Source organism: Hypanus sabinus, chromosome 4 (genome assembly GCF_030144855.1).
Source record: "Hypanus sabinus isolate sHypSab1 chromosome 4, sHypSab1.hap1, whole genome shotgun sequence".
Taxonomy (NCBI): domain Eukaryota; kingdom Metazoa; phylum Chordata; class Chondrichthyes; order Myliobatiformes; family Dasyatidae; genus Hypanus; species Hypanus sabinus.
The window spans coordinates 56,770,066-56,794,925 of NC_082709.1; the positions used below are offsets into that span (position 1 = coordinate 56,770,066).

At 42.9% G+C, this 24,860-nt stretch overlaps 1 protein-coding gene across 7 annotated transcripts in view; it reads left to right on the top strand.

The window, feature by feature from the left end:
* si:ch211-227n13.3 (uncharacterized) overlaps positions 1–24,860 on the top strand; it is a 40,257-nt gene that overhangs the window by 7,968 nt on the left and 7,429 nt on the right. For 6 of the 7 annotated variants that reach the window (XM_059967119.1, XM_059967121.1, XM_059967120.1 and 3 more), the window contains 3 exons: positions 1–158; positions 5,852–6,414; positions 17,929–18,011. In XM_059967119.1, coding sequence (XP_059823102.1) covers positions 1–158; positions 5,852–6,414; positions 17,929–18,011 — 804 coding nt within the window. Of the gene's footprint in view, positions 159–5,851; positions 6,415–17,928; positions 18,012–19,188; positions 19,756–24,860 lie in introns of those variants that run through there. The other variant, XM_059967126.1, reaches the window with a different exon arrangement.

The following is a 24,860-nucleotide window of genomic DNA, read 5'->3' on the forward strand; positions in this document are numbered from 1 at the left end:
GGCCCGGGCCCCGGCCCCAGCCCCGGGCTGCCATGGAGAGCTGGTGCGGGTTCGGCGCAGTGCCGGCCGCTCGCCGGGAACCGAAAGATGATGCAGAAACTGCATGTTGGCAGTTTGCAGCAAAGCCAGCCGGAGTTTGAGAACGCCTTTCAAGAACTGTAAGAATTTTAAAATTTAGGCTTCATGGTTTGATGTAACACACTATGTAATTTCCAGGCGGTGTGAACGTTCTTACCTGGTTACGTGACGGGAAATTTGAGTTATCTTTGGATGTTTTATTGTAATACGTCAGTGCAAAGCAGTAAGCATTACAAATGAGCTGAGAATATCTGCTGTGTTATCATACTCCACCCTTGACCTTGTCTTCGGATAGGACGAATGGATCAGAAATATTGACTTCAAGGCTTGTCTGGGTTTCCTTTTCCTTATTTTTATGTTTAAGTGGTAACAGAGCTTTATGAACAGTTTAAATATGGTGCTGTAAAATATAGTGGTACTGCACTCAAATCATCCTGCAGTGAGAGTGAAAATCATCTTAGTATACTGAAACAAGACAAAATGAAGCATCACGACTTTCGTTTCAAAAGACAACTTCACCAGTATAAAATTAGAATGAAGTAATCTTCGGCCACCTCCAGACTCCACAAGTTTGGATGAGTTAAAAAAAAATATTTTCCTTTAGACTTTCATATGTAACCATATAACACTTACAGCACGGAAACAGTCCATCTTGGCCCTTCTAGTCCATGCCGAAGCTTACTCTCACCTAATCCCACCCACCCGCACTCAGCCCATAACCCTCCATTCCTTACCTGTCCGTATACCTATCCAATTTATTTTTTAAATGACTAAATCGAACCTGCCTCTACCACTTCTACTGGAAGCTCCGTTCCATACAGCTACCCACTCTCTGAGTAAAGAAGTTCCCCCTTGTGTTACCCCTAATCTTTTGCCCCTTATCTCTCAAATCATGTCCTCCTTGTTTGAATCTCCCCTACTCTCAATGGAAAAAGCCGATCCACGTCAACTCTATCTATCCCCCTCATAATTTTAAATACCTCTGTCAAGTCCCCCCTCAACCTTCAACACTACAAAGAATAAAGACCTAACTTGTTCAAAATTTCTCTGTAGCTTAGGTGTTGAAACCCAGTTAATATTCTAGTAAATCTCCTCTGTACTCTCTTTATTTTGTTGACATCTTTCCTATAATTCGGTGACCAGAACTGTACACAATACTCCAAATTTGGCCTCACCAATGCCTTGTACAATTTTAACATTACATCCCAACTCCTATACTCAATGCTCTGATTTATAAATGCCCAGCATACCAGAAGCTTTCCTTCACCACCTTATCCACATGAGATTCCACCTTCAGGGAACTATGCACCATTATTCCTAGATCACTCTTCTACTGCATTCCTCAATGCCCTACCATTTACCATCTATGTCCTATTTTGATTAGTCCTACCAAAATGTAGCACCTCACACTTATCAGCATTAAACTCCATCTGCCATCTTTCAGCCCACTCTTCTAACAGGCATAAATCTCTCTGCAGGCTTTGAAAACCTACTTCATTATCCACAACACCACCTATCTTAGTATCATCTGCATACTTACTAATCCAATTTACCACCCCATCATCCAGATCATTAATGTATATGACAAACAACATTGGACCCAATATAGATCCCTGAGGCACACCACTAGTCACCGGCCTCCAAACAGTTATCTGGCATCTCCCATCCTGCCACTGTTGAATCCATTTTACTACTTCAATATTAATACCTAACGATTGAACCTTCCTAACTAACCTTCCGAACCTTGTCAAAGGCCTTACTGAAGTCCATATAGACAACATCCACTGCTTTACCCTCGTCAACTTTCCTAGTAACCTCTTCAAAAAATTCAATAGGATTTATCAGACATGACCTTCCACGCACAAATCCATACCGACTATTCCTAATCAGACCCTGTCTATCCAGATAATTAAGTATACCATCTCTAAGAATACTTTCCATTAATTTACCCACCACTGACGTCAAACTTACAGGCCGATAATTGCTGGGTTAACTCTCAGCACCCTTTTTAAGCAATGGAACCACATGAGCAATATGCCAATCCTCCAGCAACATCCCCGTCCCTAATGACATTTGAAATATTTCTGTCAGAGCCCCTGCTATTTCTACATTAACTTCCCTCAAGGTCCTAGGGAATATCCTGTCAGGAGATTTATCCACTTTTATATTCTTTAAAAGCGCAAGCACTTCCTCTTCTTTAATCATCATATTTTCCTTAACTACCCTACTTGTTTCCCTTACCTTACACAATTCAATATCCTTCTCCTTAGTGAATACCGAAGAAAAGAAATTGTTCAAAATCTCCCCCATCTCTTTTGCCTCTGCACATAGCTGTCCACTCTGATTCTCTAAGGGACCAATTTTATCCTTCGCTATCCTTTTGCTATTAATATAACTGGATTTATTTGGATTTATTTTCACCTTACTTGCCAAAGCAACCTCGTATCATCTTTTAGCTTTTCTAATTTATTTCTTAAGATTCTTTTTTACATTCTTTATATTCCTCGAGCACCTCATTTACTCCATGCTGCCTATATTTATTGTAGATCTCCCTCTTTTTCCGAACCAAGTTTCCAATATCCCTTGAAAACCATGGCGCTCTCAAACTTTTAACCTTTCCTTTCAACCTAACAGGAACATAAAGATACTGTACCCTCAAAATTTCACCTTTAAATGACCTCCATTTCTCTATTACATCCTTCCCATAAAACAAATTGTCCCAATCCACTCCTCCTAAATCCTTTCACATCTCCTCAAAGTTAGCCTTTCTCCAATCAAAAATCTCTACCCTGGGTCCAGTCTTATTCTTCTCCATAATTATATTGAAACTAATGACATTGTGATCACTGGACCCGAAGTTCTCCCCAACACATACCTCTGTCATCTGACCTATCTCATTCCCTAACAGGAGATCCAACACTGCCCCTTCTCTAGTTGGTACCTCTATGTATTGCTGCAAAAAACTATACTGCACGCATGTTACAAACTCCAAACCATCCAGCCCTTTTACAGAATGGGCTTCCCAGTCTATGTGTGGAAAATTAAAATCTCCCACAATCACAACCTTGTGCTTACTACAAATATCTGCTATCTCCCTACAAATTTACTCCTCCAATTCTCGCTCCCCATTAGGTAGTCTATAATACAACCCTATAAGTGTTACTACATCTTCCCCATTCCTCAATTCCACCCAAATAGTCTCCCTAGATGAGCCCTCTAATCTATCTTGCCAAAGAATCGCTGTAATATTTTCTCTGACAAGCAATGCAACACCTCCCCCTCTTGCCCCTCCGATTCTATCACACCTGAAGCAATGAAATCCAGGAATATTTAGTTCCAGCAACCCCTCCAGCAACCTTGTTTCACTGATAGCTACAACATCATATTTCTATGTATCAATCCATGCTCTAAGCTCATCCACCTTTCTTACAATGCTCCTAGCATTAAAATAGATGCTTTTAAGAAACTCTCCACCTCCTACTCTGTTTATCCCTAATGGTGCAAACAACTTTACTATCTTTTACTTCCTTCTCCCCTACATCTTCGGTCTGTGTGCTCCCCTTCTCTGTCACCTGCCTATCCTCCCTTACACACTGTCTGCCAGCTTTCTCTATTTGTGAACTAACCTCCTCTCTCCTAGTCTCTTCACTTTGATTCCCACCCCCCAACCATTCTAGTTTAAAGTCTCCCCAGTAGTCTTCACAAATCTCCCCGCTAGGATATTGATCCCCCTAGGATTCAAGTGCAACCCGTCCTTTTTGTACAGGTCACACCTGCCCCAAAAGAGGTCCCAATGATCCAGAAACTTGAATCCCTGCCTCCTGCTCCAATCCGTCAGCCATGCATTTATCCTCCACCTCCTTCCATTCCTACTCTCACTGTCACATGGCAAAGGCAGTAATCCCAAGATTACTACCTTTGCGGTCCTTCTTCTCAACTCCCTTCCTAACTCCCTATATTCTCCTTTCAGGACCTCTTCCTTTTTCCTACCTATGTCATTAATACCTATATGTACCACAATCTCTGGCTCCTCACCCTCCCACTTCAGGTTATCTTGGATGCGATCAGAAACATCCCAGACCCTGGCACCAGGGAGGCAAACTACCATCCTGACTGCATCTACAGAATCGCCTATCTGACCCCCTAACTATCGAGTCCCCTATTACTACTGCCTTCCTCTTCCTTCCCCTACCCTTCTGAGCTACAGGGCTGGACTCTATGCCAGAGGCACAGCCACTATTGCTTCCCCCAGGTAGGCTGTCTCTCCCCCCCCCCCCCCCCCCCCCCCGCCCAACAGTTCTCAAACAGGAGTACTTATTGTCAAGGGGTACAGTCACTGGGATACTCTCTAGTACCTGACTCTTCCCCTTCCCCCTCCTAACCGTGACCCACTTGTCTGCTTCCCGTGGCCTCGGTGTGACCACCTGACTGTAACTCCTCTCTATCAACTTCTCATTCTCCCTGACCAGATGAAGGTCATCGAGCTGCAGCTCCAGTTCTCTAACATGGTCCCTTAGGAGCTTCAGCTCAGCGCACTTGGCACAAATGTGGACGTCCAGGAGGCTAGGATACTCCAGGACCTCCCATATCTGATACCGAGAGCAACAAGCTGCCCTCACACTCCTACTTCCCCCTTTCTTCAAATAACAGGAAAAACTGAAACCTAAACCTACCTTGCCTCGCCCGTTGAGCCAAAGCCCTTAAGTCTTCACTCTACTCCCGGCTCACTCCGCTGCCCGCTGTATAAGGCTGTGTTCCTTTTAAATCTTCCGCGCTTCACTGTCCAACGTCACATGCCTGCATAGTCCTGCCTCTCTTAACTCTGATGAGAAGAAGAAAAAATCAAAATGGCTCCCACCACACACCCACTCAGATCCTCAGCCTTCCTTCCCCAAATTTTAACATTATTTCTCAACATTATTTTATTCCTTTGCCTACATTCATAGCATATTTCATTTTACGGAATTGGTGGTTGATTTCCTATTTGCTTGGCTGTCATGTTCAGCTGCTGTAAATAATGGAACAGTGTAATTATCCCAGGCCTGCCATTGGTTTCTCATTTACAATATGACTTAATTTCCCAGGGACCATTTTTTTTAAATTACAAAGTAAATGTTGATTTTGGTGATCCTTACAAGTTTTTTTTTATGCTCTATATCCCAATCAGAAAGAGGAATTCTGCAAGAAGGGTGATCAAAGAAACTATTAAAGCAAAAAATAGAGAATACAAAGTTATGTAACCAGCTATGTGCCCTAAGGATTAGTCCTAGGAATTCAATTATTTATTTTATTAATGACTTTGGTGTCTAAGGTATCTAAATTTACTGCTAACATTAAAGGTGGGAGGGCATGCTGCTTGAGGATATTGGAACACTGCAATAGGGTACAGATAGGTTGAGTCAGCAGGTGAAACTAGTCAAATTTCAGTTTAACATAGGAAACTGGTCATATACTGGTTGGAAGGATCTGAAGACCGGATTTTGTCTAAACAGAAAAATTGCAAAACTTGAGATCTGTCTTATCCATAAAATAATTACTTGTTACATCTGATAAGTGTTTTAGAAAGCAAAGGGTACATTGTTAGGGGGTTCAGAGATTTAAAATAATAGTTAAATATTGTTGCATTTGTACAGAGTGGTGAGGCCACATCACTATGGGCTGTTTTAGTTCCCGTTAAGAAAGAATCTACCAACATTGGAAGCAGTTCAGAAGCAATTCACAATGCTGCTTTTTTGTTTAGAAGTTTGATTTTTTTTGTTTATTTTTGTTACAGGTATAAGTCTCTGTTTAGCAGCCAAGAGAAAGGAGCTGAAAATGTCACTATGAAGGAGAAATATCGTGCTTCCATTACTACACATAAAGGTTGTGGCAAATTTGTAGCATTGCAGAATTTCTCCCAAATAAGCAAAAAACTTCCTTCTAAAGACATCCATAAAACAAAGCCTTCCATTCATTCTGACCATGTAATGCTGAAGGACAGCAGCAATAATGTGGCCATTGCTGGAGTCTGCAGTACCACAACTGAAACTGCAAAAATCTCTGCTGAAACTCACAATGTAAAACTTGACACATTTTTGGATAAGGCAGAGTCAAACACTGAAACAGGCTTTTCTGCCTTAATGCCACAAATTCTCCACACAAGTTCAAGCCCCACATCTGTTGATGAAGGAAAAACTTCTGAAGCCTTGCATGATGATGAATCCATCTCCATTAGCTCTGGAGAAGATTACAGAGAAACAGTTACCTGTGAAGAATGCTCAAAAATGTTTTGGAAAACGGCAAATAAAAGGGGTCCCAGGAAAAAGCAACATGGGTCAAGCAAGAAGAAGCTTTATGGTAGGATAATTACACCATAACCCTTCTCCCTATCTCGCACTCCCATCCTTTCTTTCTTCTTTAACAAAGTACAATGAAAGAATATATGACAGTGAAGGTAGTGGTAGTCAGTGAGAAAGAAGAAAATGTTTCCAATTTTACTTCTGGCTTTGACAATCTCATCCCCATCTGCAGTAAAAAGGAATACATCATTTGCTGTAATGACCAGACAATCCTTTTTTTAAAAAATGAATTATATACATTAATGAACCGGGTATGCAGACCTGTTTCTTACAGGAAGTTTCTAAATAAGAAATTTGTTTGACTATATTCCACTCTCAGAGTCATATAATATTACTGCATGGAAAGAAGAACTTTGGCTCAAGTCGGCCACAACATCATCTCTGCTAGTCCCAGTTGCCCTCAATTGGCCCAAAATCCTCTGTGTACTTAACCAAATACCTCTTAAATGTTGTAAATGTATCTGGCTCAACCACTTCCTCTGGCAGATCATTCCATGTACTCTTCAGTGAGTAATGAAGTTCCCTCTTGGATCTCTTTTATACCCTCCCCTATTATCTTATATTTGCATCCTCTATATTTGGACTTCCCAACCCTGGGGAAAGACCTTATCCGTGGCCCTTGTGATTTTTATAAATTTCTGAGGACACCCCTCATTTTACCGTGTTCCAGAGAACAAAGATACAACATGGCCAACCTCTGTCTGACCCTCTAGTCCAGGCAGAATCCTCTCTGCTATATCCTTTGCAGTTTGACAGTCTTTTCTGTAACAGAGTGACCAAAACTATACGCAATACTCCCAAGTGCTGCCTCACCAACAACTTGTATAACTGAAACATAATGTTTATACTCCTATATTTGATACCTTGATTGATGAAGGCCAGCATGCTAAATGCCTTCTCCACCATCCTAATTGCATGGCTGCTTTCAGTGAACTGTGCAATTGAACTCCCAGGTCCCTCTCTTCCACAACACTTGTAGAGTGAATGGCGGGGCAGTGACAAGTCCTACCTTGGTTTGAATGTCTAAAATGTATCTAAGTTGAAATCTATTTTTCATTCTTTATCTCATCTCCCTAGCTAATCAAGACCTCCTTACAATTCACTGTAACCTGTTTCACTTTCAACAAGACCCCCTAATTTAGTATCACTGGTAAACTTGCTAATTGTGCCATGTACATTCATATTCAGATCATTTATGTATGTAATAGTTGAGTTGCCACTAATCACAAGCCTCCGGTCAGAGAATTGGTCTTCAACCATCAGTATTTGCTTCTTGTCATTAAGATAATTCTGAATCCATCTTGTTTGTTCCCCTGAATTCCATGCAACCTGAACTTCCAGGTCAGCATTAAAAATCGCTGCAGAAAACATCTTATCTGGTTGCATCATGACTAGGTATAGCAACTATTATGACTATGACTACAAGAAACTACAGAGTTGTGTTGAGCTGTGTCATGGAAACCAGCCTCTGCTCCACAAGTACTCACTACGACTCACTGCTTCAGTAGTCAGCATAATCAAAGGCCCTCCCCATCGCACACAATCCATCTTCTCCCCTACTTCACTGAGCTGAAGATAAAAGTTTAAAGCACAAAACAGCAGGCTCAAGGACAAGTTGTACTCTGCTGTTATACAACTATTGAATGGTTCCCTAGTACCAGAAGTTGGAGAATTCAATGTTCATGCCAAGGGGCTGGAGACGACCCAGACAGTATATGAGGTGTTGCTTCTCCAACCTGAGTTTGGCCTCATCATGGCAGTGATTCTCCAACTTCCAGTAATTCCCTCACTCTCCCTTCCCTCATCCCAATTTCACTCTGTCTCCTCCTCCAGCTGCCAATCACCTCTCTCATGATTCTGCCTTCTTCTACTACACATAGCGCTTTCCCCTTACATTCCTCCTTCACCTTTCCTGCCTATCCTCTCCCTCACCCCTTGATCTTTCCTCTTATCGGTTTTTCATCTGGCACCTACCAGCCTTCTTTCCACCCTTCCCTCACCTTCTTTATAGGGCCCCTGGCCCCTCCCTCTTCAGTCCTGACGAAGGGTCTCGGACCGAAACGTTGACCGCTCATTTCCACAGATGCTGCCTGACCTGCTGAGTTCCTCCAGCGTGTTGTACGTGTTGCTCCCGACAACTGAAGTCGAGGCTTGCTGGCCTATAGTTCCCCAGTCTGACCTTGCTGCCTTTCTAGTCATTAGCCACCATCTAGTCTGTAGTTGTACTTGGGGGCTAACAACAAAGCAAATATCACTTCCTCCCTGGCCTCCCATAATATTTAGGGGTGCACTTGGTCAAGCATGGGCATTTGCCCACCTCAATGGACTTCGAAGCTGCAAACACCTCCTTCCTGATAATGCTTGTGATCCAAAGCTGTTCTTCAGTTTCTTGGCCCACCTCATTTCCTACGAGGAGGTCCAGTATTTTTTCCTTCCTGAGTGGGTATTGCTATATATTGGGTGAGGAAACATTTGAATGCATTGCACAAATTTAACCCCATTCAGGCCTTTGCACTAGAGGCAGCTCATGCTATAGAACAACCACTACCCTCCTATTCTCATAACTGTGCAATTTCTCTACACTTCTGCTCCTCCGGTTCCCACTGACTATTGGGAATACTATAATATAAGCTGACCATCCCCTTGCGACATCTAATTTGTACCCAAATGACCTCATTAGTTGATCACTGTAGTATATCCTCTCTATGCACACCAGTTATGTCCTCCTTTATCAAAAAGGCAACTGCCCTTCTACCCTTACCTGTTCCTCACTAATGCCTAAAGCATCAGTGCTCCACAACACTGAGCTGCCAGTCCTGCCCTTCTCTCAGCCAGGTTTCTGTATTGGCCACAATATTCCAGACGCTGGAGCTAATCCATGTCCTCAGTTCATCTGCCTTACCTGTTAAGCTGTGTACATTGAAATAAATGCAATTTAATTTTGAAAAATCTCTCCTTTTTCTGTAATCATAGCTATCCTCATTGTTAAGCTTACACTCTTTGGTTGCGAAATGTACCCGTCTTCTCACTGACTTCACTCTTTTAAGTCCCATCCTGCTGCCAATCTATTTTAAGTCCACCTGAGTTTTAAAGCCACAATGACAGGTACTTTAGATGCAGGCCAGTATACTTCTAGTGACAGAAATCTAAAGCACCTGTCATAGACACATTGTGCTGCTAATATAAAGGTTTAGATCATTAATCCAATGAATGTCAGTTTGTTATGAATCTGCTTTAAAACAGAAAATAATGAATTGACTGAATAAGTGTGAATAATTTGTCAGAGTTTTGCTTTTTCATTAAAGTCCAAGCACTTTACCTGATCTCTAATGTTATTTTGATCTGCCTCACTTCTGTACATCTTACATTGTACTAGAATTGGTTCATTGTCACATGCACTGAGGCACAGTGAAGACTTGTATACAGTTCATACATATCAAATCATGACACAGTGCACTGAGGTAAGATGGTAACAGAATGCAGAATGCAGTTTAATAGCTGCAGAGAGAGTGTAGCTAAACAAGATCATAAGGAGGAAGAATGAGTTCAACTTTACATCTTGTACTAGGGAACCATTCAATAGTTGTATAACAGCAGAGTACGACTTGTCCTTGAGCCTGTTGTTTTGTGCTTTAAACTTTTATCTTCAGCTCAGTGAAGTAGGGGAGAAGATGGATTGTGTGCGATGGGTAGGGCCTTTGATTATGCTGACTGCTTTACTGAGGCAGTGAGAAGTAGTGAGTACTTATAGAGCAGAAGCTGGTTTCCATGACACAGCTCAACACAACTCTGTAGTTTCTTGTAGTCAGTCATAATAGTTGCTATACCTAGTCATGATGCAACCAGATAAGATGCTTTCTGCAGCGATTTTAAAAATTTGGTTAATAAAGAGATGTCATCCTCCTGAAGTAGAGGCAGTGGTGAGCTTTCTTGACCATGGCAGTTATATGGTTGGATGAGTATAAACTTGGTGATGTTCACTCCCAAGAAAATGAAGTTCTCAACCTCAGTACTAAAAGTTAGATAAAGATAGAAGCATGTGCCCCATCCCCATCCCTATTTCTGAAGTAAATAACCAGCTATCTTTCTTTGCTCACATTGAAGGAAAGGCTGTTATCATGTCACTAAGCTCTCCTTCCTGCACTCTGAGTCTTAATTATTTAGATATGGCCCACTATGGTGGTATTATCTGCAAACTGTCCTCATTGCTTACATATCACCTGATAATTTTGAAATTCAAATTCAGGTTACTAATTGATCAAATTCAACGGTGCTAATTCCAATTTGTAGATAAGACTACTTGTAATATGTATATCACCTTTTTTGCCCTGGTTAAGGTTTCTACTGCAAAGCTGAGAGGTAGTTTATATTGGCAATTTTCTGTAAAAGTAGTATGCAATGCTGGAAAGAAAGTTTTGTCTCTGCTTAAGATGAGGAGCTATGTTGTCTAACTTGGGAATGTGTGACAGCCAATCAGGTTTGTGGGATGTGAGAGAAGGTTCTAGAGAGCTGTGGGGAAGAGGTTTCTGAGGGACAGTAGTCTGGTGCAGAATGGGGATGCCACAGAATGCTGTTGGAACAAGTGTCCCCATTGCAAGAAGTGCTTTGTGCAGATGACTGGCTCCAAGGAGGAAGGGCCAATACTCCTGAGAGAACCAGTTCATTTGGGATGGTCTTCAAGGGGAGTTCAGAATCTGGTGGGTGCTTTTATACATACATACACACCCTGCATGTGAGTAAAGATTAACACCCCCAATTACTCCTGTATGAGCTCCAACATTATGTGCACATTGGACTGGTTGAACTGTAATGGCCCTTTTATTTTTCTTTCTCTGTAACTGTTAAAGTTGAAAATTTGGTAAATATACTGTCTCTATAATTTTATAACAGTATACGATCTGTCATTTCTGGGCTACCAATAACTGTATGGGCAGTATTTACACAGCATTCGCTCAAATCAAAGTTCCTTTAATTGTAACATCTCAATATTCCTGTTTTATTGAACCCCAAATTGTACTGACCCTAGACATATATCGTTTATGAAAGGTGGCCTTGTCACCACTGAGTCACATGGCTGTTAGCAGTTAGTGAACAAACCAAGTTTGTATACAAACCCTTATAAGAGAGTTACAAACCCTAAGAGGTTTGGGAAGGGTCATTTTTAAAAAAGCCTTCTACAAGTTATGCCAGAGCGTGTACTTTCAAAATAACATGCATTAGCTGTATTCTAAAAAATCAGTACAATGCAGTGTTAATTTTGATCATAAATAAGCAGGGTTCCTTAACATAGCTGGGGGTGGTAGAGAAGATGAGATCCCATTACCTATTAAATGCTCCCAATGGCATGCATCTCAAATAGTCTCCTGGCCTTCACGTGTGGCTTAGCTACTAAGCCAAGTGAAACAGTTTCTACTGAGAAAAGAAGAGGCAAAGGTGGGTTATTCCACCTTAAAACCAGTCAAATGGGCAGATGGGGCTCATTAGCCATGGTTGGCAGCTCATCAAGGAGAAGGAAAACTGATGTCAAACCATTACTGCCTTGAAGTTATACCCACTCATGGGGCAAGCTTTAGGAGTAAACCCAAAACAAAATCCAGAGTTGAAGTCCTTAAGGTTGAGTTGAGTTCAACACTCACTGGCAATTTCTGCGATTCCACTGGTGCCAAACTATATCGGTCTCTTCTGTTCCTTTGTATTCATCAGCTGCATGGAGGGGTGAGCCTGCTACACGGGCAACAACTTGTTTTCCATGTTTTACTGCAGTGTTTTGTATATCATGTAGACAGCTGGGACACAACAATTTAAACTAGAATCAGGTTTAATCTCACCTGCATGAAATTTGTTAACTTAGTGGCAGCGGTACAATGAAATACATGATTATATAAAAATTAAGAAAATCAATTACAGTAAGATCAATAACAAAAAGTGAGGTAATGTTCATCGGTTCAGTGTCCATGTAGGAATCAGATGGCAAAGGGGAAGAAGCTATTCTTGAATTACTAACTGTGTGCCTTCAGGCTGCTGTACCTCCTTCCTGACGGTAACTATGAGAAGAGGGCATGTCTTGGGTATGGTGGTCCTTAATAATGGATGTGTAGCGGTGTGCTACACGCAGCGCTAAAATTACGACACGGAGTCGGTAACTGCAGTCGAAGGAAAAAACTTTATTCGAAATCCTCAGCCTCACTTTTAAGCCCCCCGTGGCGCAGAGGCTCCAAAGCTCTGTGCTCGCAAACCCCCATAGGCTATCTAATTGTGAGCCGGTTTGGATGTGCCAGGAAATGGGTCGCCACATGACCCCCCCCCCCCCAGAACCGGCGAAACACCTCCCAATGTCCACAGTCTGGGCCAGAACCTGCTTGGGAGGTCGGCCTCTGCGCCGAGGTGCCGGAAACTCGGCCGATTGCGCCAGGTCCACATGGGCCGGTTTGAGGCGGTCCACCGTGAAAACCTCCTCTTTCCCCCCAACGTCCAGCACGAACGTGGACCCGTTGTTCCGGAGCACCATAAACGGCCCCTCGTATGGCCGCTGCAGCGGCGGCCGATGCCCGCCCCTTCGTACAAACACAAACTTACAGTTCTGTAGGTCTTTGGGTACGCAGGTCGGGTGCCGCCCGTGCTGTGAAGTGGGTATGGGGGCCAGGTTACCGAGCTTCTCGCGTAGTCTGCCCAGGACTGCTGCGGGATCTTCCTCTTGCCCCCGTAGGGCTGGTAGGAACTCCCCGGGGACGACCAGGGGCGTGCCGTATACCAACTCGGCTGACGAGACGTGCAGGTCGTCCTTGGGCGCTGTGCGGATGCCGAGTAGGACCCAGGGAAGCTCGTCCGCCCAGTTGGCTCCTCGCAGGCGGGCCATGAGGGCCGACTTCAGGTGACGGTGGAAACGCTCCACTAGCCCGTTCGACTGTGGGTGGTAGGCAGTGGTGTGGTGCAGCTGAGTCCCCAAAAGGCTGGCCATAACTGACCACAGGCTGGAGGTGAACTGGGCGCCTCTGTCGGAGGTAATGTGGGCCGGTACACCAAAGCGAGATATCCAGGTGGCGATCAGAGCTCGGGCGCAAGATTCGGAGGTGGTGTCGGTGAGCGGGACCGCCTCTGGCCATCTTGTGAACCGGTCCACGATAGTCAGGAGGTGCCGCGCTCCGCGCGACACTGGCAGGGGGCCCACGATATCCACATGAATGTGGTCGAAACGCCGGTGGGCGGGGTGGAACTGCTGCGGTGGGGCTTTGGTGTGCCGCTGCACCTTTGCTGTCTGGCAGTGCATGCACGTTTTGGCCCATTCACTGACCTGTTTGCAGAGTCCGTGCCAAACGAACCTGCTGGAAACCATCCGGACAGTTGTCCGGATGGAGGGATGCGCCAAGTTATGAATGGAGTCGAAAACACGGCGCTGCCAGGCTGTCGGGACGACGGGACGGGGCTGGCCGGTGGCGACGTCACAGAGTAGGGTCCTCTCACCCGGGCCCACGGGGAGGTCCTGGAGCTGCAAACCAGAGATTGCGGTTCTGTAACTCGGAATCTCCTCATCCGCCTGCTGCGCCTCTGCCAGTGCCTCAAAGTCTACCCCTTGGGAAAGGGCATGAACGGTAGGGCGAGAGAGCGCATCCGCCACGACATTGTCCTTACCCGAGACGTGCCGGACATCCGTCGTGTATTCAGAGATGTAGGACAGGTGGCGTTGCTGGCGGGACGACCAGGGGTCGGACGCTTTCGTAAACGCAAAGGTAAGCGGTTTGTGGTCCGTGAACGCGGTGAAGGGCCGACCTTCTAGGAAGTACCTGAAATGCCGGATTGCCAGGTAGAGCGCCAACAGTTCCCGGTCGAAAGCACTGTACTTGAGCTCGGGTGGCCGCAGGTGTTTGCTGAAAAACGCCAGGGGTTGCCAGCGACCTGCGATGAGTTGCTCCAGCACCCCACCGACTGCCGTGTTAGATGCGTCCACTGTGAGGGCGGTAGGGGCGTCCATTCTGGGATGTACTAGCATTGCGGCGTTCGCCAAAGCTTCCTTCGTTTGAACGAAAGCGGCAGCGGACTCCTCGTCCCAGGTAATGTCCTTGCTCGGTTGTCGGGTGTCTTCTGAGGTGATCCGGCGAACGTGGAATTGGGCTTCGGCTTGCTGGAACCATAGGTTCGGTCGCTGTGTCCAGAAACCCGGCAGTTTCAATGAAACCGCATGAACAGAGGCGGCGTCGGTCATTTCTGGTCCAAAAATCGTTTGGACCGTCGGGGTCACCAATTGTAGCGGTGTGCTACACGCAGTGCTAAAATTACGACACGGAGTCGGTAACTGCAGTCGAAGGAAAAAACTTTATTCGAAATCCTCAGCCTCACTTTTAAGCCTCCCTCAACCTGCCCCCCGTGGCGCAGAGGCTCCAAAGCTATGTGCTCGCAAACCCCCGTAGGCTATCTAATTGTGAGCCGGTTCGGATGTGCCAGGAAATGGGTCGCTACAGATGCAGCCTTTCTGAAGCACTGCTCCTTGAAGATCAGAATCAAATTTAATATCACTAGCATATGTTGTGAAATTTGCTAACTTTATCATAGCAGTGCAATGGAATGCATGATAAATAAATGAAGAGAAAAAAACTGAGTTGTGTTAAGTGTGTGTCTGTCTAATAGTTAAAATAAGCATTGCAAAATAGCAAAAAAAAAAGTAGCAAGGTAGTGTTCATGGGTTCAATGTCCATTTAGAAATCGGGTGGCAGAGGAGAAGAAGCTGTACCTGAATCACCTATGTGCTTTCAGGCTTCTGTATGTCCTTTCTGATAGTAATGGTGTTGGATACTATAGAGGCTAGGACCCAAGATGGAGTTAACTAATTTTAAAACTTTTTGTAGCTTCTGATCCTCTGCAGTCCCTTTCTCCTGCCCCCCCCATGTCATACCATTATATTAAAGCAACCTGTCAGAATGCTCACCATGGCACATCTGTAGAAGTTTTTGAGTATTTTAGGTGACACACCAAATCTCCTCAAACTCCTGATGAAACTCAGCCACTGTCTGGCTCCTTCATTGCTGCATCGATATGTTGGGACCAGATTAGATCCTCAGATCTTGACACCCAGGAACTTGAAATTGCTCACTCCATTTCTGATCCCTCTGAGGATTGGTTCATGTTCTGAAGTCAGCTCTTCGGTCTTACTGACGTTGAGTGCAAGGTTGTTGCTACAACCCCACTCAGCTAGCTGGTGTGTTTCACTCCTGTAAGTCCTCTTGTCCATCTGTGATTCTGCCAACAATGCACCAGTGGAAGGTCTCAGAATAAGCAGGAGTTGTATGAGAGTATTTAGAAATTGAGAATTTTTGTATAGGTATTGAGTTTCCACAGAACAGTTATTTGAAGATTCAATTTATTTTTTATGATTGTGTCTATTGTAGTAATGTGATTACGCTGACTTCCATTCTAAATGGATGGGGGTTTTCCACAAATTTCTCCAAAATGAAATTGATGAATTGTGTATTTGTTTCTTGTGAATTGCCCACACCTGTGTGTGTCAATTTTCTTTTCGAAGTGATGGAAGATTATCTTGTAAATTGGGGCGGGGGGTAAGTGTGCAATGATCTTTGCCTCATATATTTTTTCCACAACTCTGGCATTTGACTGTGACACTAGGTCCCTAGGTTCTCAGCTCTGATTTTTTTTTTTTGTGTGGTCTCTCCCCTGAAAGTCATGCCATTCAAAAAAAACACCCAAGGCATTTTAAAATGACAAAATAACATTTCTATCTTCTGTTAGATATTGTTACAGCTGTGAAATAAATATGTTCTTCTCTTTGTTCTTCCTTATCATAAATGTATGCTATAATGTGTTTGTACTGGTGTGGGAGACCAAATATCCCTGTGAAGACAGAGATTTATTGTTTGATATCAATTTAGTTGGTTGTCCCAAAGCACCCTCCTACGGTCATTCTTCCTAATGAAAAGCAGGGACAAATTGAATCACAAATGTCAAAATTGAGTAAGAAATAAATCAACGTTAGTTCTTTTATTGGGCCTGATTAAATAAAATTAATTATTGACATTAAAGTTGCTTCTGTTAATTTTTTTTTTAAAAATGAACTCAGAATTGAATGAAAACTAAATTTAAGATTTTTGAAATATTTACTTCCTGTAATTGGCCAAGAAGTGGAAGCTATTAAGCTCAATATGTGATCCAGTGCCATAAAAGTGGTGTATTAGTGCAGTCCCATAAAGTTATAGTAGAGTTTTAAGAACTTGCTTTCAAATTGTTTAAAAATGCATATTGGTTATTCATAGCTATCTCTCAAATGTTCCACAGGATAACTTGCTTCAAATCCAGTCCAGAAGCAGTTGCCAAGGCTGAGAATGTCTTTGCTAACTGTCAAGTGTGTGATTGAGTAATGTAGGTGGTGGTGTTCTGATGAAGTGTTTTGAGGTTTATCTTGCTTTCCCGGAGTCTATTCTTGTTTGATCAATCTGGGCTTGTGTCTTGAGAGCAAGTCTAAAACTTACTTTTTTGATGGAGAATTTGAGAATATCTTTGAATTGTTTCCCCTCTCCTGATGGAATAGAATTACTGCTTCAAGAGTCTGGGTATCAGACATGTGAATGATGTGACTTGCCTTTTGAAGTTAAAACCAGAAATGTATTAGCTGAGAGTAATCGGAACCTAATGCCAGTGATAACCAAGGAGAGTGAGCAAATATTGGTTCATCAAAAGATTTGAGGGTTGTGTGTTTTTTAAAGTGATGGTGTCTCCCTATGCTTTGAGGTGCCTGCTGCAACTAGTTCATTTTGCCAAACCAGGAGACCATGGATCTTTGCTGCAAGGTAAGTGAATCTTAACCTTGGTAGGCCACACACTTAGTGCTAGGTTTGGGGTTTTGATCATTTGAACTATTGTATTCTTTGATGCCTTAGGTGTAGTAGAGCCAGTAGTAAATTTCATTATGGATATTTGCCTTTACTGAGGAGTAGGTCCTGATAAATAGGAAAACAGGTGCTTTCCAGAGGAGGGGGTAGGGTTTGAGTTGTGTAAAACTGTGCATTCGGGTGGCAGAGAGAAGAGTACCTCTAGTTTTGCAGATATACAGAATAAGGACTATTCTTTTGCGGGTTTCAATGAACAAGTCTGTGATAACATGCACACAAGAGTTTCTGTGGATTCTGGAAGTCCAGGGTAACATACACCAAATGCTAGAGGAACTTAGCATTTTGTGGAAGGGTCTCAACCCAAAACATCGACTCTCTATTCCTTTCCTTAGATGCTGTCTGTCCCACTGAGTTCCTTTAGTATTAGGAGTGTGAAAATGTGCTATTATGCCTCATTGCATACACAATCTTTGTACTGTATCAAGAAGGAAACTATCATAATAATGATGCATTCTACTCCTCAGTACATTGCATGTACTTGGATATTGATGTTTAACTTTTCTTGCTACTGATCTCAAAATCCTAAGAGCATTCTGAGCACAGCTCAAACTTGCTAGCTTTAAATTTGGTTTTGCAAATTGCAGTGACCTCCATTTTCATATGGATTTCTCTTTCAGATCCTACTTCATTATCCTGTGACCAATGGGTCTTGAAAAAGCCTTTGTTGCCAAGAGGTAATCTGCATAAATACAGAAGGCAAGTATTCATGGTTTTGATTTATTGGGGAAATGTATTTGACATTTTAAAGTTGAGCTATTCCCAACAATTGTTAAATTGATCTGGAGCAGAGGCAATGAACAATACAGGAAAGGATTAAAAAAAACTATTAACAAAACATGAAGTGCTGCAGAAATTCCTTGAAATTGGAAGGTACAGCCACATCCACGGAACAAGTTTCTTTTATGTTTATTTCTGTCTCCATCTCATGGTTTTTAAAGCATTGAAAAAAAAACCTTGTACTTAATCTCTGGATTGTTACCTGAGTCTTATACAAAATGGTAAGGAGAGAAACAGATCAAAAGTGCAAATGTGTTGCTGAAAGGACTGATGCGTAGGATAGTTTTGAATCATGGGGCACTGGAATTGGGATTTGAGAACAGAGGGAGTTATTATTTTAGGTTCATGCTCTAGAGTAATATTGTGACTATCTAGTGGACTTGATACAGTTTTAAATAAAAAGTGTGATTGGAAGATACAGGAATGAATACATCCAAGAATCAGAAGCAAAAGATTAAAGCATTGGACAGAATAGAAGTTTGGGTTTTAAAAAAATCAGGAACATAGGATTCTGGAGATTAAGAAACTTGGTAGATAAGAAGTATTAAAAATTTAAATAATTTAAAACTCTTATGCCAAGTGTTTATTCTTATTTATAAGATAACAAATCCTTTTGGAAAACTATCTAAAATTATGCTGTATATTGAATTCCAAAAATAGTACATTTTTAATATTAAGTCTGAGGACTTTGCTCTCTTTCTGCTGGATGTGGACAAGCCTAGTCTCTCCTGACAAAGTTAGTCTTTCTATGCTGTATTTTGTAACACCTGCAATTTTCTATCTAGTTTCCCACTATCTTTTCCTTTTCACTCATTGACCAGATTATCAATTTTTAAAGGTTATTTCTATGGTCACCCTGGTGTTAACAGATCAGAGATTTTTAAAATTGTGGTTAACTACTGTTGGAACAGCTTGAAATTTCTGTAAATCGTGTGTTAGCTCAAATAGAGCGCCTGTGTAATTTGAAGTTACAGTAGACAAGTGTTTGTAAAAGACATGGCAGCAATATTAGAAATGTAATTAATATATTTAAGCTAAATCTGTTCAAAGGTTAACGTCACTCTGTCTGCAGTTTGACCACCACTTTGTTTTTATTTCAGTGTTCAACCACAATACTTTTATGGCTATGTAGTATGGATCAACATTTTTACAGGACGGGAGAGAAGACGATTTGTGTCCATGCCAGCTTGCAAAGCAAGCACTTCAGTCTTATTTCCTACAATTTTTAATCCCAGATTATTTTCTCTCAGCTACGTATGACTGGGATGCAACAAGTCAATTCCAGGCACTAATTTGGAGAAGAAACCTATCTGGGAGCAACAGGTCTTCCACCAGTGGATACATATCTAGTTACCCGATGTCAGAATGGGCCCAATTTGATATGATCTGGTACAAAGCTCATTCTATATTGCAATTATAGATGGCTGAGTTGTCATGCTGTAATTGAACTTCAAGTGGTGGTGATCCAATACCATGTCATCCTTCCACCTCATGGAGAAATAATTGTACTCTCAACTTCCTGAATTGCACAAAAGTCATTTTACTGTAATATAAAATCAAATGATCACTAATTTAAACTACCTGAGTTTTTTTTAAATGGTGCCAAACTTCTGCCCTTTACCTGTTCCACCAGTCACCTCCCAACTGCTTAATTCACCCTCTCTTCCCCCCCCCCCCCCCCGACTTGGTCTCAACTGTTAGCTTGTACTCTTCATCCCCCATCTTATTCTGGCTTCTTTCTCCTTTCTTTACAGTTCTGATGAAGGGTCTTGGTCTGAAACATTGTTTATACCCCTCCATAAATACTGTATGACTTGCTGAGTTCCTTCAGCACTTTGACTATTGTGTACAGAAGCAACATACAATGTATTAGAGACACAAGAGACTGAAAGAGCTGGAATCTAGAGTTTAGAGTAAAAAAAAACACATTGTTGGAGTAACATTTGCCAATTACCCTTCCTCATCTGATTCCATCTGTTGTTTGCTAACATTGCCCATCTCTTCCGCTTGCCTTCTTATACTGGCTATCTTCCCTCTACTCTTCCAGTCTTGACCTAAACATCGACTACCCATTTCCTTCTGCAGATGCTGCCTGTCCCACTAAGTTCCTCCAGCAATTTCTTGCCCTTATCATTGTGCCATATCATATGACATGGGCAATTACAGTCTTCCATCTCTCTTTAATCTGTGTATTCATTTCTCCATCCATGACCATGATTGTTTTTGGCAATTTTTTCTCCAGAGGTGGTTACCTGCTGCCACCTTCTCACACTAGCCTTTATAAACTCTGGTTCAACAAGACTGCACACTAGGAATCAAAGCAAAATACAATGAGACTAATACTTCGATATTCATCTAATTTACTCATTGCTGTAAAGTGAACCGCTCAAACAAATGGTATCGGTCTGTTCCGCACACGCGTGCACACCTTTTTAAAAAGGTATGTGCAGCATTCTTTAAAGAAAATGTGGTTTCTGCAAGATTAATACTCATGGCCAGCATGGAGTTTTACCAGTGAAGAAAAAGTCTATTACCAGGAAGGCCTTTTGTTGTTTTACTGTTTCTAGTGTTTTTTGGTTGTATCCTTGATTATCACTGTCTTCTATGCTTCTTATTTTTTTTCCTACCATTTCCTGATTTTTGTCTACCATACCCCCTTGCCCCACTCCATGATAAGATAATTGCTTTGTTCCGACATCCTTAAGAATATGTAACCCTAGGTTCAGCCAGCATGCATTTGTCTAGGGGAAGACAGCCACTGTCTCAGCCAAAATGAGAAATCTCGTTTGTGTGGATGCTGTGGGATGTGTTGCCTGGTTACAAATCCGAACTGCAAAGTATCAGACAGTACACCATATGCAATCTTAAAACTGATCAGTTAGCCTGACATCAGTGGTGGGGAATATGCTGGAGTCACTTATAAAAGATGAAGTAGTGACACATTTGGATAGCAGTAATAGGATCGGTCCAAGTCAGCATGGATTTACGAAGGGGAAATCATGCTTGACTAATCTTCTGGAATTTTTTGAGGATGTAACTATGAAAATGGACAAGGGAGAGCCAGTGGATGTAGTGTACCTGGACTTTCAGAAAGCCTTTGATAAAGTCCCACATAGGAAATTAGTGGGCAAGATTAGGGCACATGGTATTGGGGGCAGAGTACTGACATGGATTGAAAATTGGCTGGCTGACAGGAAACAAAGAGTAGCGATTAACGGGTCCCTTTTGGAATGGCAGGCTGTGACCAGTGGGGTACCACAAGGTTCGGTGTTGGGACCGCAGCTGTTTACAATATACATTAATGATTTAGATGAAGGGATAAAAGTAACATTAGCAAATTTGCTGATGACACACAGCTGGGTGGCAGTGTGAAATAGGAAGATGTTAGGAGAATGCGGGGTGACTTGGACAGGTTGGGTGAATGGGCAGAGGCATGGCAGATGCAGTTTAATGTGGATAAATGTGAGGTTATCCACTTTGGTGGCAAGAACAGGAAGGCAGATTACTATCTAAATGGTGTCAAGTTAGGAAAAGGGGAAGTACAACGAGATCTAGGTGTTCTTGTTAATCGGTCACTGAAAGTAAGCATGCTGGTACAGTAGGCAGTGAAGAAAGCTAATGGCATGTTGGCCTTTATAACAAGGGGAATTGAGTATAGGAGCAAAGAGGTCTTTCTGTAGTTGTACAGGGCCCTGGTGAGACCCCACCTGGAGTATTGTGTTCAGTTTTGGTGTCCAAATTTGAGGAAGGACTTTCTTGCTATTGAGGGAGTGCAGCGTAGGTTCATGAGGTTAATTCCTGGAATGGCGGGACTGTCATATTTTGAAAGATTGGAGAAACTGGGCTTGTATACACTGGAATTTAGAAGGATGAGAGGGGATCTGATTGACACATATAAGATTATTAAGGGATTGGACACGCTGGAGGCACATTCCTGATGTTGGGGGAGTCCAGAACCAGAGGCCACAGTTTAAGAATAAGGGGTAGGCCATTTAGAATGGAGTTCAGGAAAAACGTTTTCACCCAGAGAGTTGTGGATCTATGGAATGCTCTGCCTCAGAAGGCAGTGGAGGCCAATTCTCTGGATGCTTTCAAGAAGAGTTCGATAGAGCTCTTAAAGATAGTGGAGTCAAGGGTTATGGGGAGAAGGCAGGAACGGGGTACTAATTGTGGATGATCAGCCATGATCAGATTGAATGGCGGAGCAGGCTCAAAGGGCCGAATGGCCCACTCCTGCACCTATTGATTGAAGTCTATAAATCTTAATCTGACTGCAGTATAAGGTTAGAAAAGAAAATAAAAATAAAAAGAGCTCATTTTAATGGAACAGTCTAATGTGCACGTTGGAGCTCACGGATTCGTCCATTCATTCTCCATCGACCTCCTCTGAGCGTTGCTAACCGTCAGATCCTCGCTCTGAGTCCACTCTAGCAGTCTACCAACTCTCTCCACTCGCGTCTTCTTTCTTTATCTCTGGCTGACAAAAGACTGAAATCCTGTTCCAATACTCACAAGAAAGAACAACATACCTCTGATTGGATAACACACATTCCAAAGCCCTTGTTATCTCTAGTCATAACCCAAACATTGCTGCTACAGAGCAACCATTACCTTAGATTGAAACCTTAGAGAGAGGCCATTACATTAGCAGTGAAACCTTACAGCCCATTACACATCTTCAGGTTCAATTTAACTTTCAAAAGTGAATGGAGTTTGGGCTTCATAGCTTTTTCTTAATCATCTTACAATTAATTCTGAAGGAAACTTTAGGTCAGAAATTGTTGGAGTCCTTCTGAAAATCCATCTTTTTTGTTCTATCAATTACCTTCTAAAACGAGTTCCCAACCTTTCATATGCCATGACCCACACCATTAACTGAAGGGACAGTAGATTGTAGGTTGAGAACCTCTATTCCAAAAGGACACATCTCTATTTGCAGTTGCTCCTTTCATTAGTTTGTTCACTTGAGTTGTTATTTCCATGTCTGTAGTGACAACCCAACTTTGCTGTATTTTAGAAGCGAAAAGTGATAGTAATCTGATATAAAATCAAATACTCAATTCTCAGCATCTAAGAAGAGAAAAATAGATCAACACAAACGAGATGCTAGAGGAACTTAGGTCGCAGGCAGCATCTATGGAAATGAATAAACAGTTGACGTTTCAGGCCAAGACTGGAAAGGAAGAGGGAACAAGCCAGAATGAGGAGGTGGGGGGGAGGGGTAAGAGTACCAGCTAGAAGGTGCTGGTGAAGCTAGGTGGATGGGGGACGGTTTTGAAATAAGCTGGGAAGGGATAGGTGGAAAAGATTAAGGGCTGGAGGAGAAGGAATCTGAGAAGAGATTGGACCATTGGAGAAAGGGAAAGACCTGGGGCACTGGGGGTTGTGGGGGAGGTGATAGGCAGGTGAGGAAAAGAAGTGGTAAGAGGGGGACCAGAGTCGGGTATTGAAAAAGAGGGAAGGGGGCTGGAGAATCATTACTGAAGATGGAGAAATTGTTCATGCCATCAAGTTGAAGGCTAACCAGAGGAAATATGAGGTGTTGCTCTTCCAACCTGAGTGGCCCTATCATAGTGGAAAGGGAGACCATGAATCGACATGTTGGTATGGGAATGGGGATTAGAATTTAAATGGTTGGCCACCGGCAGATCTTGCTTTTTGTAGATGAAGCGAAGGTGCTAGACAGAGCGATTTTCCCCAGCCTATGTTGGGCCTCACCAATGTAGAGGAGATTGCACTAGGATCACCCGATGACTCCATCAGATTTGTAGATGAAGTGTTGGCTCATTTGGAAGGACTGCAGGGTCCTGAATGGAGGTGGGGAAGGAGGTGAATGGGCAGGTGTAGCACTTCTGCTTTCACGGATAAGTGCCGGGAGGGATGAATAGACAAGGGAATCATGGCAGGAGCAATCCTTGTTTTGGGGGGGGGTGGGTGCAGGTAAAGAGGTAAAGGTGTTTTTGGTGGTAGGGTCCCATTGAAGGTGGTGGAAGTTTCAGTGAATGATGAGCTGGCTCAGTGTAGGTAGGTAAGGACAAGAGGAACACCGTCCCTGTTGAGGTGGCAGAAAGATGGGGTGAGGTGGTTCTCCAGGAAATGGAGAAATGGATGGCAGCATCAATGGTGGAGGAATGGAAACCCTACCTCTTTGAAAGAGGAGGACATCGTGATGTTCTGAATAGAAAAGCCTCATCCTGGGAATGCAGATGCAGGAACTGAGAAAAGGGCAAACATGAGGAAATCTGCAGATGCTGGAAATTCAAACAACACACACAAAATGCTGGTGGAACACAACAGGCCAGGCAGCATCTATAAGGAGAAGCACTGTCGACGTTTCGGGCCGAGACCCTTCGTCAGGATTAACTGAAAGGAGAGATACTAAGAGATTTGAAAGTAGTGGGGGGAGGGAGAAATGCGAAATGATAGGAGAAGACCAGAGGGGGTGGGATGAAGCTAAGAGCTGGAAAGGTGATTGATGAAAGTGATACAGAGCTGGAGAAGGGAAAGGATCATGGGACGGAAAGCCTCGGGAGAAAGAAAGGGGGAGGGGGGAGCACCAGAGTGAGATGGAGAACAGGCAAACAACTAAATATGTCAGGGATGGGAGGTGAGGGGCATTAACGGAAGTTAGAGAAGTCAATGTTCATGCCATCAGATTGGAGGCTACCCAGCCGGTATATAAGGTGTTGTTCTTCCGACCGGAGTTTGGAAAACCTGAGAAAAGGGAATGGCTTTTCTGCAGGAGAAAGGTTGGGAACAGTAGGGTCAAGGT